At 37.7% G+C, this 13,557-nt stretch overlaps 1 protein-coding gene and 1 pseudogene across 1 annotated transcript; both read left to right on the top strand.

Annotated features, from left to right (window-relative positions):
• Nucleotides 1-3,349: 3,349 nt before the first annotated feature.
• LOC135230185 (olfactory receptor 5D13-like) lies at nucleotides 3,350-8,788 on the top strand. The gene has a single exon (XM_064279145.1). It carries the CDS (start codon nucleotides 4,774-4,776, stop codon nucleotides 5,713-5,715), a length of 942 nt encoding a protein of 313 aa, XP_064135215.1. The 5' UTR covers nucleotides 3,350-4,773; the 3' UTR covers nucleotides 5,716-8,788.
• Nucleotides 8,789-8,807: 19 nt separating this feature from the next.
• LOC135230182 (olfactory receptor 5D14-like) lies at nucleotides 8,808-10,455 on the top strand (annotated as a pseudogene).
• Nucleotides 10,456-13,557: the final 3,102 nt, after the last annotated feature.

A 13,557-nucleotide genomic window follows, 5' to 3' on the forward strand; every position in this document is an offset into this window, starting at 1 on the left:
AGTTTTACTTTGTAAGACATGGAGTTGCCATGAGTTAAAGTCAAATGGACAGTTTTTTGAGGGGAGGAGAGTTCTTAACACCTGCATTGTAGGTTGTTAAGGAAGAAAACCCAGCTAAGTTGTGCACGAACATCTGCCCTACAGAAACTATACAGTCATAAATATGTGTTGATTGACACCATTAAGTTTGTGTAAATTTGTTATGCAGCATAGAAAACTAATACATCCATTGACACAGAAGGCTGTCATCTTTGAGTGGGACCCAGTATAGGAAAGTGCTCCATGGCTGGTCTAGGTTGTAGGAGTGTCAGTGGTGAGATGAGTCACCGTGTGGAGCTGATGTTAATCCTAGTGGGAGAATAACAGTGCAGGTTCCTAGGATTCTGGAGCAAGCCCATGCTATCTACAATAAAGAATTTCATGCCCTTTGAAAAATAATTCCTGTCATCTTAATGGGTTGTGGTAGAGACTCTGGCAAGTGTTAGTTTGAGTGTCAGGAGCCCACAGAAAGCATAATTTGTTCTAACTGGGGTGACATTTGGGAGCAGTGGAACTAAGTACAGACAGAATGCTCCTTAGGATTGAGGATGGTGAGACTTTGTCTCACTTACAAGAGGGACAGATCCCCGGAGAATGACATCATGCTTGGTAAAATAGAGGGTCAGCAAAAAAGAGAGAGACCCTCAATGAGATGGATTGACACAGTGTCTGCAACAATGGGCTCAAACATACCTATTATTGTGAGCACAGCAGAGGACAAAGCAACATTTTTTTCTGTTCACTATGAGCCAGAAGCAAATTGAGGGCAACTAACAACAACAACAGAATTAATTAAGCTACGTTTTTTTTTTGGAAATGTAAGAAGGTATGGACATCAAGAGATTTTATGATTCCATTATACCACTATAATCTTGGAAAATGTAAGCCCGTGTTTTGAAGAGACACAAATTAATTTCAATTGAGTGGATCAAGGGTTTACAAGGATAATGATGATTATTTGATGTTAAATTGAAAAGCTAGAATGTAGTTTGCTTTGTCTATACATCCCAACATACATACAAACACACACACACACACACACACAGAAAAGTCACTCAACAAACATCAACAGCAGTTATCTGAATTGTTGCATTTCAGCTGATTTTTATTTTCTTTTGTGTTTTACTGTAGTTACCATGTATTCTAAGTCAACTGGCATATTTTATTTAATTGATTTTTTTAAAGAAATTCATGAAGCACTTTTGATGTGGCATTGTTTTCAGTGATTTGGAGGAAATTATATTCTTCCAGAATGGCTCATGGGAGAGTATTTCATCTAATTGATGGGTTTATGTTCTGAGAATAAACATTTCAGTAAATATTCTCTAGTGTCTAAATTCCCAAGGCTCTGGAAGCATACTTAAGCCTTACATTTTGTTAATAGAGGTTAAATTCTAATCCTCTCTCTCTCTCTCTTTTTCTGTGCTCTCTTGAGTTTTTCTGGGTATTAAGAAAGGAAAATCATATTCCTGGAAAATTCATTGAAATCTATTGTGGACTCCTGCTGTATTTACCTACTTAATATTTTTAAGAATGCTTGAATTCTGAGTGGGAGCTGTCCTGCAGAGTATTAGTAATAGGACCTGGATCTTCAGATGAGCTGTCTTCAGGTTGGGTGATGTATCCTGTGTTATCTTTCAGAAGTGCATGGGGGGCTTTGAGGTTCTGTAACCTTTGAAACAAGGAACTCTCTGTGTTATTCTAAATGCCATATTATCTACCAGGTCCATGTACCTGCAGGTTCAGGTTGCTAAGCTCTACTTCCTTCCTCTTTCCCTGGGGTGTCATTCTGAATTCTGCTTTGAAACTATCCACCATATGCCTGACATAATACAAGCACACTGAAAATATAGTTAAAACCAAAAAAATCAAAATGTGGATATGTTCTCAAAACCTCACTATATTGTAAAGAAAAGAATACTGTGCATAAAAGAATCATGAACATAATATATCATAAAATTTTGTATTCCTAAAGGTAATGTCTGGAGGTATGTAGAGAACGTGGAAAATATTTCTGGGTTAAAGAGAGAACGTTTCCTTGTGCTATTCATTTTGATATAATGTTTTATCTGTTACAAATGCTGCAGTAGTAGACCAGAAAAGAGACTATTCAAAGTAAAAAGAATAATAAAATAAGCAAATGAATGAATGAGTATGTGTTGTTGATGAGGGCCTGAGACTATCGGCATGACTGCAGATGGACGAATAGTGGGGAATAGCTAGAGTAAGGCTTTAGGTAAATAGAGCAGAGAAAGTCAGATTTGTTGTGATAGGTAATAAGGAACAAGTGAGGTCTTCCGAACCATAGACTGTCATAATAACCACAGTAATCCAGGGCCAGAGAAACTGATGATTTCACATTGTTGGGTAAGATCACTACAGAGAGTTGGACTGTGCATCAGCTACCACAATGCATCAGATGGGTGGTTGGCGTTTGATATCCCTGCTGTAGGAACCAACCTGAGATGAGAAAAGGAGGACCAGAGAGAGCCAGATAGTGATATGACATCAAAGGGGAGAGTAGGAAAAATGTATTGAAGGGTAGGAATTGGTGACTTAAGACTAAAGAGGCCAAAAGTCCACATTGTACCCTCATGTCTATTGCTAGAAACTTTGGCCTTTCCTCTATTTCTAATCAGTTTTATAATAATACAAAAGTTTAAAAATCATATCAATTCATAACAACACTAAAAATTAAAAAATGAGAAAGTGGGGAGCCTAGATTTATTGAATTCCACAACTATTACACTGAGTTAAGTATTTACCACCATTTTCCGATTTAATCCTCTCACTCTTATGAGCTATGGATTATTTTATCTTTTTTTTTTTTTTAATATTACTGGTAAAGAAACCGAGGCTCAGAAAATATGAGTAATTCATAAAAGATCACATAGCTGATGGCAATTCTGAACCTGAAATTAAATTTTTTCCAAAGCCCATCCTTTTTTCATTATGCTGACTCAGGGGCTCTTTGTCAATCTCCAGCCTATTCCTCTTCCTCATATAGGAATACATTTTTTTTTCTTTTTTGAGTCAGAAATAATCTTTTAACTCTAAAGGATATAATAATCCCTTTCAACCTTGAGCAATGCAAAAACGCTGGCATGCTGTCTTCATTTATGGAATTCACATTAAGAATCTTTTATTAATCTGGAAATTTCAGAGGTGTGTTTCTTCTTGGTTAGTTTTTTTTTTTTTTTTTTTTTGGCCTATTCTATATTTTGATTATAAACTGTGGTTACAAGATACTTCATTTTCTTTCAAAATAACACATACAAAGATTGCCTAAAAAAAGATTATCACAAATATAGCTTTAGTCAAAACCCCTGAAAAATAACTAAAAAAGTAGTATTCCTGTGAGTCGGAATGGACTGGTTGGCAATGAGCATATAACTATTGGTAAACGTGCTCTGGAAAATATGGAGAAATACATTGTAACTTCCCCTCTGATTCAGGGAATCTATAAGCGTTGAGGTAAACCTGGTGGCGTAGTGGTTAAGTGCTATGGCTGCTAACCAAAGGGTAGGCAGTTGGAATCCAACAGGCACTCCTTGGAAATTCTATGTGGCAGTTCTACTTTGTCCTATAGGTCTCTATGAGTCAGAATCGACTCAACAGCACTGGGTTTGGTTTGGGTTTGGGTATGAGCATTGAATGAGATCATATTCCCGGTATTGTTGTCAGTTAAAAATAAAAAAAATAATAATAATGGAGAGTTAAAAATAATGATGAAGTGGACTACATGAGTATTCGAAGGGCATCAGATGACTAAATAAGAAAGGACTAAAATGAGAATGAAAACACAGGACTAAAAGAGCAATATGTCAAAAAAAATGTAAGCTCATTGTTTTTACCAGGGTGTTACATTAATTTTAGAACCCTAAAGTAATTGTACATTCAGGAAAGAATCAAAGAATAACTTGTAGATATACAAGGTTATGTCTCCTTTAAGAAGCTCTGGTGAAAAGCAGTGGCTAAATGCTTGGGTGCTAACTGAGAAGTGAGTGTTTCGAACTCACAATCCTAACAGCAGGAAGAGATAGGACAGTTTGTTTCCTTAAAGATTACAGCCTTGGAAAACCTGTGCCAGCCATTCTACTATGTCCTTTAGGGTCACTATGAATAGGACTCGACAGCAATATGCAATCTGCATATCCCCTTAAACATCCACGTATTTTTTGCAAAATTCAAACAATATTGTGGGCATTTACAAATGCCGTTTTCCTGAGCCAGGCTATCTCTTATGATTCTCAGTCTCAGTATTCTAATGATGGTGGTCTTATGTCTCCTACTTCTCCTGATCTTACCTTTATAATTTTTCCTTTAGCACTAAATTTACATTCTTTGTTTTCTTAGTGCTATTAATAAACATGAACTTTTAGAATGACAGAATGGTGAAATGCACATGTTTTCTGAAACTGCTATCCTGAAGAAAACTACTGAAGTTCTGTCACTCAAGAACAATTTCCTGGGTTCAAAATCCAGCTCATCACTGACTATACTGTGTAATCTCAAACAAGGTCCTTCAGTTACATATACATCAGTTTTCTTAAGGAAATTATGGGGCTACCTGTTTTATAGTTTATAGTGTTACTTGGAGATGTAAATTAATTAATACATTTTAATGTTTTAGCTCAATATTTGAAATGGTAAATGTTATATAAGTATGTTATTATCATTAATATTGTTACTAATTTCTATTAGCTTTACTTCAGAATTTCTCTAGCAATAATCATGGCGTTAACTGTAGGAAATCAGAGTACTGGAGCCACATTCACCCTCTTGGGCTTCTCAGAATACCCAGACCTCCAGGTGCCCCTCTTCACGATGTTCCTGGCCATCTACATGGTCACTGTGGTGGGGAATCTGGGCATGATTGTGATCATCAGGATCAACCCCAAACGCCACACCCCCATGTACTTTTTCCTCAGTCACTTGTCTTTTGTTGATTTCTGCTACTCCAGTATAGTTACACGCAAACTATTAGAAAACTTGGTTGTGGGAGACAGAACCATCTCCTTCACAGGGTGCATCATGCAGTTCTTCTTGGCTTCTATATTTGCAACTGCAGAAACATTCATATTGGCAGTTATGGCCTATGACCGTTTTGTGGCAGTTTGTAACCCCCTGCTTTACACCGTTGTCATGTCCTCAAAGATCTGTGCATCATTAGTGGCCAGGCCCTGTGCATGGGGTATAGTTACTTCCCTGACACTTACTTATTTTCTTCTGGCATTATCCTTCTGTGGTTCTACTATCATAAATAACTTTGTCTGTGAGCACTCTGTCATTGTTTCTGTCTCCTGCTCTGATCCGTATATCAGCCAGGTGCTTTGCTTTGTCATTGCCATGTTCAATGAGGTGAGCAGCCTGATGATCATCCTCACTACTTATATTTTCATTTTCATTACTGTCATAAAAATGCCTTCCAATGGGGGGCGCCAAAAAGCCTTCTCCACCTGTGCCTCCCACTTGACCACCATCACCATTTTCCATGGGACTGTCCTGTTCCTCTATTGTGTACCCCATCCCAAAACCTCATGGCTCATCGTCAAAGTAGGATCTGTGCTTTACATAGTGGTCATCCCCATGCTGAACCTCCTGATCTACAGTCTCAGGAACAAAGATGTGAAGGAGACTGCCAGAAAGTTAACGAGCCACACAATACAATCTTGAAGATTGATTTATTTCTGGAAAGAATTTGCTTTATGATGTTGAATATTGTTCAGTGTCTCTAGAAGAGATGCTAATTCAAATTATCTAGTCAATATACCCATCTGAATTTTACATCTATTACAATACACCAGTTATCTGATAATTTGATCTCCAGTTACTTGAATCTTTAGCAAAATACTTTTGAATCGTATGTGAAGTAAATCAAGTGTAGTGGATTGAATAGTGTCTCCCCCCAAAATACTCATACCCACTTAGAACTTCAGAATATGACCTTTTTGGAAATAGGGTCTTTGAAGACATAGTTAAGCTAAAGATTAAAAATAAAATCATACCTCCTTAAAATGAAAACTGATTGCCATGGAATCAATTCCCATTCATACCAACACTATAGGACAGAGTAGAACTGCACCATAGGAATTCCAAGGCTGCAATCCTTTTGGAAGCAGACTGCTACATCTTTGTTCTGTAGAGCAGCTGGTGCATTCAAACTGCCAACCTTTGGGCCGTGTTCTTAACTGCAGCGCCACCAGGAATCCTTCATACTCTCTTAGGCTGGGCCATAAATCCAGTGAGAATCTCATTATGAGAAGTAGCCAAGGACACAGAGTCACATAGGGAAGAAGGCCATGTGGAGATGGGGGCAGAACTTGGAGTTATGCTGCTACAAGCCTTGGAACACAAGGAACCATCGGAAGCTGGAAGAGTCAAGGAAGAATTTTCTCCTGATGCCTTCAAAGAGAACATGTCCCTGCCAGTACCATGAATTCAAACATTTGGCTTCCAGAACTGCAAACAAATAAATTTCTGTTGTTTTAAGCTACGAAGCTTGTGGTGATTTCTTTTGGCAGTCCTAAGAAACTAATACAATAAGTAAACATCAAACTGTAAAACTCAAATTCCTTGATTCACATATTGACATTGTGAATGATTAAAACACAAACAAAAAAACATTCTTCAATCCGACTTAAGCAATATGGGTGTCATAGTTACAGAGAAATTCTGAAAAATTATAACTGACTAGGGTTATGCATATAGGAGAATTAGCAATAAGAGCCTGGAGGCACCATCCCTAAACTTCAACCAAGTTCTTTATTCCTTTTTCCCCAAGGCCGTATATATATGTTTGTTATTGTACAGGAAGTGATGGTAAATATGATATCACTGAGTGTGAAGACAAAATGTTGATTTTTATGTGACGGTCCTGATGGGTAACCAAGGGAACAAAAATTAAAAATCATAATTATGAACCTCACAGTCTAATGTGTCAAACTCTCTCCTTCCTAACACCAATAGCTTCTTAGTAACATCATTTTAGAAAGAATACCGGCTGCTAAAGACATAGAACCTTAAACGTTGATATCAACCTTCTGATATCATACATATCAGAGCAAAGGAACACACTGAAAGAGACAGAAAAGCAGAAAATGGACATGTAGAGGCAAATGTAAAATAATCAGCATGATAAGATATTAAAACATATGTTGACTTAATGGATGAATGAGTTAAACCTATTAAATATACCAAAAAAGACCCCATTGCCAGTCAAGTCAATTCCGACTCATAGCGACCCTATAGGACAGGGTATAACTGCTCCATAGGGTTTCCAAGGAGCACCTGGTGGAATCGAACTGCTGACCTTTTGGTTAGCAGCCAAACTATTAACCATTATGCCACCAAGATTGTTACAAAAAAAGAAAAGCACCAGATCTTACCATCTTACCAATGTGATTTTAGCACTTAGCAGTGGTTTTTACGCCTCAATGTTTATACGTGTCACCCAAGCTCCTTCTTAAATGTGGATATGATTGTGTCCCATTCCTAGGAATTCTGATTTGGGCCTAGGAAAGTTCATAACCTAGAATTCTAGGCAATTGTATTATAGATGTGGCAAGGATCTCTGATGTGAGAAATCCTGCCTTAAAAAAATTAGCTTAGTTTTGTTAATTCCATAGGACATTTAGTAATGTGCAAATAAAGCCTGGTAGGCAACTTCATGCTGCAAATTTTCTATGTGATTACAAGGAAATTTCAGTCATTAACAATGGTACAAAGAACCTGGCACTTGCCTTAATTAATTGGCTTGAGACACAGATGCTAGTGATTCCCCAGAGTTGGAGTCCCAAGGGCTGTAGAGGTAGACGTAATAGCTGCAGTGCTCCCGAAACACTCGGGTTACAGAGAAACAGGACAGTGGTGGCCTGTTTCTCTGCAGCAGGTGAGTTGCCTCAGGGTTTTTAATGAACCGGTGAAAATATTATTTTCCTGATGTGTTAACTGTGGTCTTCTCTGATTTTTCTTTCAATATTAAGTCACTGTAACTGCTAAGTCTGAGCCCCATCATATTAAAGAGAGAAGTTAATATGGAAATATTTATCTTTATTATCCATTGACAGCAATTTCACAAAGAATAGAATAAACTTTCTGCTTAAAAATGGATATTTATCCTTATCCTCTTTACATGCACCTTAAATTGGTATATAAACTTTTCTAAGAATTGAGTCAACAAGTTATAATTTATATGCAAACATGACTTTCTACTTAGTCCTGTTATAACTCTAATTTGATAAATCTTGGAACCGCTAAAATATATACATACATGCATGTATACATGATACATGTGTGCATATACATATACATACACATATACATATATATTTATCAGCTGCTGTTGAGTCAATTACAACTCATAGCAACCCTATAGGACAGAGTAGAACTGCCCTATATGATTTCTGAGGCTGTAAATCTTTATGGAAGCTGACAAGTATATCTTCATCCCATGGAGAAGCTGGAGTTTTGAATCGCTGACCATTAAGTTAGCACCCGAGCACTTTAACCACGACTCTACTCAAACCAAAACTAAACCCATTCCCATCCAGTTGATTTGGACTCATAGCGACCCTATAGGACAAAGTAGAACTGTCCCATAGAATTTCCAAGAAGCAACTGGTGGATTCAAACAGCCCATCTTTTTGGTTAGCAGCCAAACTCTAAACCACTGTGCCACCTCTACTCTACCAGGGCTCCTCATATATCTGTGTGTGTGTGTATATATATATATAATGCCTAGGTTGTAACAGAAGATAAGCCTTACATCAACCTAAGCCATAAACCCTAATAAAGTGGGCACTCATGTCAAAAGGAAGTCATTATCCCCCTTAGCCTCAATCACTGAGCAATCAAGATATTCAAAAGGAGTAGTAGCCTTCATGGAATAAAAAGTGCTAATGAAATTGCACTGCTTTTTTCCTAGGTTCTTTAGTATTTCATTTTCTCCTTAAAATACAAACATATTCCTTTAAATATTTTAATTGATTTGAGAATACAGGCAAAATATAGCAGCAGTATATTTTATTCTTTGAGACAAACATTTTACATTTTTTTCACAGAATCGAGCTAGCTTATGTACTGTATGTATGTCCTATATGTATGTATGTATTTGCTTAGTGTCAGTTATGTGCCTTTGATGGTACTTGTGCATGCAAGGAAAAAGCTAATGTACATGTGAATATAACTCCTACACACTCAGTATCACAAGTGTTTCTATGGAAACCCGTATTCTAATATTTCAAAGGGCAATGGAAATTCATAAATGTTTTAGACATCAGCTTGGTTTGGCATACACATAGCAGCTATTTGCATAAGGTATGTTCCTTATGGAGAGAACCAGTTCCAATAACTCTTTATTCTCACTTTCTTTTCTCTACCATAACAAAACATATTTGTCATTCACCCCCATAAACCTTCCCCTTTGACAGGAACAACACTCTCCTCCCACCCCTTTCCCGTCAAAGGAAGAACAGTGATGGCTGAAAGAAACCTGAGTGTGGAGACAACCTTTGCCCTCTTGGGATTCACAGATTACCCAGAGCTTCAGATCCCTCTTTTCCTTGTGTTTCTGATCACGTACATTGTCACCGTGGTAGGGAATCTTGGGATGATAGTGATCATCAAGATTAACCCCAAATTTCACACCCCCATGTACTTTTTCCTTAGTCACCTTTCTTTTGTTGATTTTTGTTACTCCTCTATCGTTACTCCACAGCTGCTTGAAAACTTGGTCATGGCAGATAAAACATCTTCTACTTTAGCTGTATGCTCCAGTTCTCCCTGTCCTGCACTGCAGTGGTGACTGAGTCCTTCCTGCTGGCAGTGATGGTCTATGACCACTTTGTGGCCATCTGCAATCCTCTGCTCTATACAGTGGCCATGTCACAAACACTCTGTGCCCTGCTGGTAGCTGGCTCATATCTGTGGGGGATGTTTGGCTCCTTGGTACTCCTTTGCTATGCTCTCCTTCTAGACTTCTCTGGACACAATGTAATCAACCACTTTTTCTGTGAGTATACTGCTCTCATAGCTGTCTTTAGCTCCGATATACGCATTCCTCACCTTCTGCTTTTTGGGTTTGCCACCTTCAATGAGGTGAGTACACTACTAATCACTCTCACTTCATACGTTTTTATTTTTGTGAGTGTACTAAAAATCCAATCTGCCAGTGGACGTCGCAAAGCCTTCTCCACCTGTGCCTCCCACCTGAATGCCATCACCATCTTCCATGGGACCATCCTTTCCCTCTACTGTGTGCCTAACTCCAAAAGCTCTTGGCAGACGGTCAAAGTGGCCTCTGTATTCTACACAGTGGTTAACCCCATGCTGAACCCCCTCATCTATAGCCTGAGGAACAAAGATGTGAAAGATGCCTTCTGGAAGTTAATAGGTGCAAAAGTCCTAGTTCACTGACCCAAACTCAAAACACGGTTGGAGTTCCAATGAGCAACTGGACCAGACCCTACAATGCTTCTAAAATCTGTAGGATGTATTTGTACGAGATGTTTATGAATGTTTATCATGTTAATATATTGTGAATTGAGAAGTTCAAATCCCTTGAATATGCCAAAGAAGTTTAATTCTGGAGTGAATTCCACAGGATTTTGATCCATGGAGTATCTATCTGCTTCTTCAAATTTTCTGAAAACTAACCAAATACTACAAATCACAATAAAGACAAATAACTATAATAATAATATGATACTATTACTAATAATAACATATTTCTTTGATGCTTTTTATGTGACACTGAGTTAAGTTTTGACAAACTTTATCACATTTAAGACCCAAATAATTACATAACATAGCATACTATCAATATCCTGTTCCATATATGAGGAAACAAAAACTCTCAGAGGTTAAATTGCTCAATACTATATACCCCAATGGTTAAGCACTCAGCCCTAACCCAAAGGTCAGTGGTTCAAACCCACCAGTGGCTCTGTGGGAGAAGAGATATGGTAATCTACTCCTGTAAAGATTAGAGCCTAGTGTTTCAGGAAAAGACAACTTTCAGGGCAGTCAGTGAGACAGAGGCATAATATGCTGGCTATGCTATCTAGTTTTAATCTGGATTTCTAGACTAACAGCTGTGTTTTTGAGGAAAAACATGTTTTTCCTTGATGGTCAAAACAAGGATGTAAAACCATATGCCCCGAGGGGTTTTAACCAAGTGACTCTCTGCATCCCTCAGAACACATGTACTCAGGAAGAGTGCTGTCTGGGTGCTGTTACCAAGATACTTTTGCAAGACAGACAAAGAAAATACATGTAAGCATCCTGTGACCATGATCTAAGCATCCTGTGAAACCATTTGTAGTCACTAACTATATTATTAATAATCAATAACCAACCAGAGTGTGGTTATTACAATATTTATTGACTTTCCTGTAATTGCCCTCCCTATGGTTTGATGGCACTAGTTTTCTTTTTTTATGGTTTAGTTCCTCTTTTACCCCGTAAGAATACATGTATAAAGAACCTGCTTCAGGACTACCTGGTTTCATTTTCAATAAGCTATGGAATTCCCTAACTGCAATTGTTTTAAACCCTTAAACCTCTCTGTTTTAACTTGAAGCAGCATTCAAGTTCTTTTCTACAATGCTAGGAAGACTTATGGAGCAGTTATAATCTATCCTATAGGGTCCCTAATAATCAAAATTGACTTGACACAACAACATCAACAGTAAGAGACAGTGAAATCTCAAAGAAGAATTTATTCTGAAAGACCATTTACTTAATGCAACATAACCTAAAGATGTTCTGGAGAGTACATACAAACATTTTTACTTCTATGTGTTGTATTTTATGATTTCATAAATCCCTTTCATGATCTGTGGAATACATGGTTGAGCACCTACTTTTTAAGCCTATGGAGTTCTTTGGTAAAGTGGTCTACCAGCTTTAGTGCATTTAGCCTCAAGAGGAGTGCCTTTTGAAATATGTGAAACTCAGGAAACCAGAGTTAGAGCCTCATTACTATGTAGACTGAGCATTGTATTAGGTGATGCATCCTGAATGTGTGAATTTTCTAAACTTGTTACCATCTTTCCTTTATTTCTGTGAAATAAGCCTCCTAACTATATTTCCTGGTTACTGTGTTCTCGTGAGAATGTACTTATCCCAATAATAAGCTATTCTTAGTTTTCATTAATGACCGAAGACCAGACAAGTTGTGGACTGATGTCAAAAACATTATATAGGAAGAAAGCAAAAGGTCATTAAAAAGACAGGAAAGAAAGAAAAGACCAAAATGGATGTTGGAAGAGACTCTGAAACTTACTCTTGAACATCAAGTAGTTAAGTAAGCTGAGGAAGTGATGAAATAAAAGGGCTAAACAGAAGATTTCAAAGGATGGTTCAAGAAGGCAAATTAAAGTAGTACAATAAAACGTGCAAATACCTAGAGACGGAAAACCAAAAGGGAAGAACAAGCTCAGCATTTCTCGAGCTGAAAGAATTGAGGAAAAATTCAAGCCTCGTGTTGTAATATTGAAGGATTCTGCAGGGAAAATATTAAATGACATAGGAAGCATCAAAAGAGATGGAAGGAATATACACAGTCACTGTACCAAAAAGAATTGGTCAACATTCAACTACTTCAGGAGACAGAATATGATGAAGAATTCAACGTACTGAAGGAAGAGGTTCAAGCTGCAGTGAAGGCATTGGTGAACAACAAGGCTCCAGGAAATTGACAAAATACCCATTGAAATATTTCAACAAACAGATACAGTACCAGAAGGACTCACTCGTCTAAGTCAAGAAATTTGGGAGACACTTACCTGACCAACCAACTGGGAAAGATTCATATTTATGCCTATTCCAAAAAAAGGGGATCCAAGTGAATGCAGAAATTATGGAACAATATCATTAATATCACATACAAGTAAAATTTTGCTGATGATCATTCAAAAGTGGTTGTAGCAGTGCATCGACAGGGAACTGCTGGAAATCAAGCCACATTCAGAAGAGTATACAGAATGAATTACATCATTGCTGATGTCAGAAGGGTCCTGATTGAAAGCAGAGAATGCTAGAAAGATGTTTTCTTATGTTTTATTGACTATGCAAAGGCATGCAATTGTGTAGTTCATAACGAATTATGGATAAAACTGTGAAGAATGGGAATTCCAGAACACTTAATTATGCTCATGAGTAACCTGTGCATAGATCAAGAGGTAGTCATTCAAACAGAACAAGGGAATACCTCATGGTTCAAAGTCAAGAAAGGTGCATGTCAGCGTTGTATCCTTTCACCTGCAACTGGTCAAGTGAATGTAACTGGTATTTAGAACTACCTTCTTCCACTCCACTTTCAATATTCCCTTTACCCTCAGCAAGCACCTCAGCTGGTAGTGGTTCTTTGCCTAGTGGGGTGATACAAATCTTCATTCCAAAAGGGTCTGGACCATTCATAGTGATGTCAGAATTGGGTTGCCATAGTTTTCCATTGGCTTTAATCACGGGGCATGGTAGTACTAAGAGATGCCCTTACAGATCTGCATTCTAGAC

This window comes from Loxodonta africana, unplaced genomic scaffold (genome assembly GCF_030014295.1).
Source record: "Loxodonta africana isolate mLoxAfr1 unplaced genomic scaffold, mLoxAfr1.hap2 scaffold_85, whole genome shotgun sequence".
NCBI lineage: Eukaryota > Metazoa > Chordata > Mammalia > Proboscidea > Elephantidae > Loxodonta > Loxodonta africana.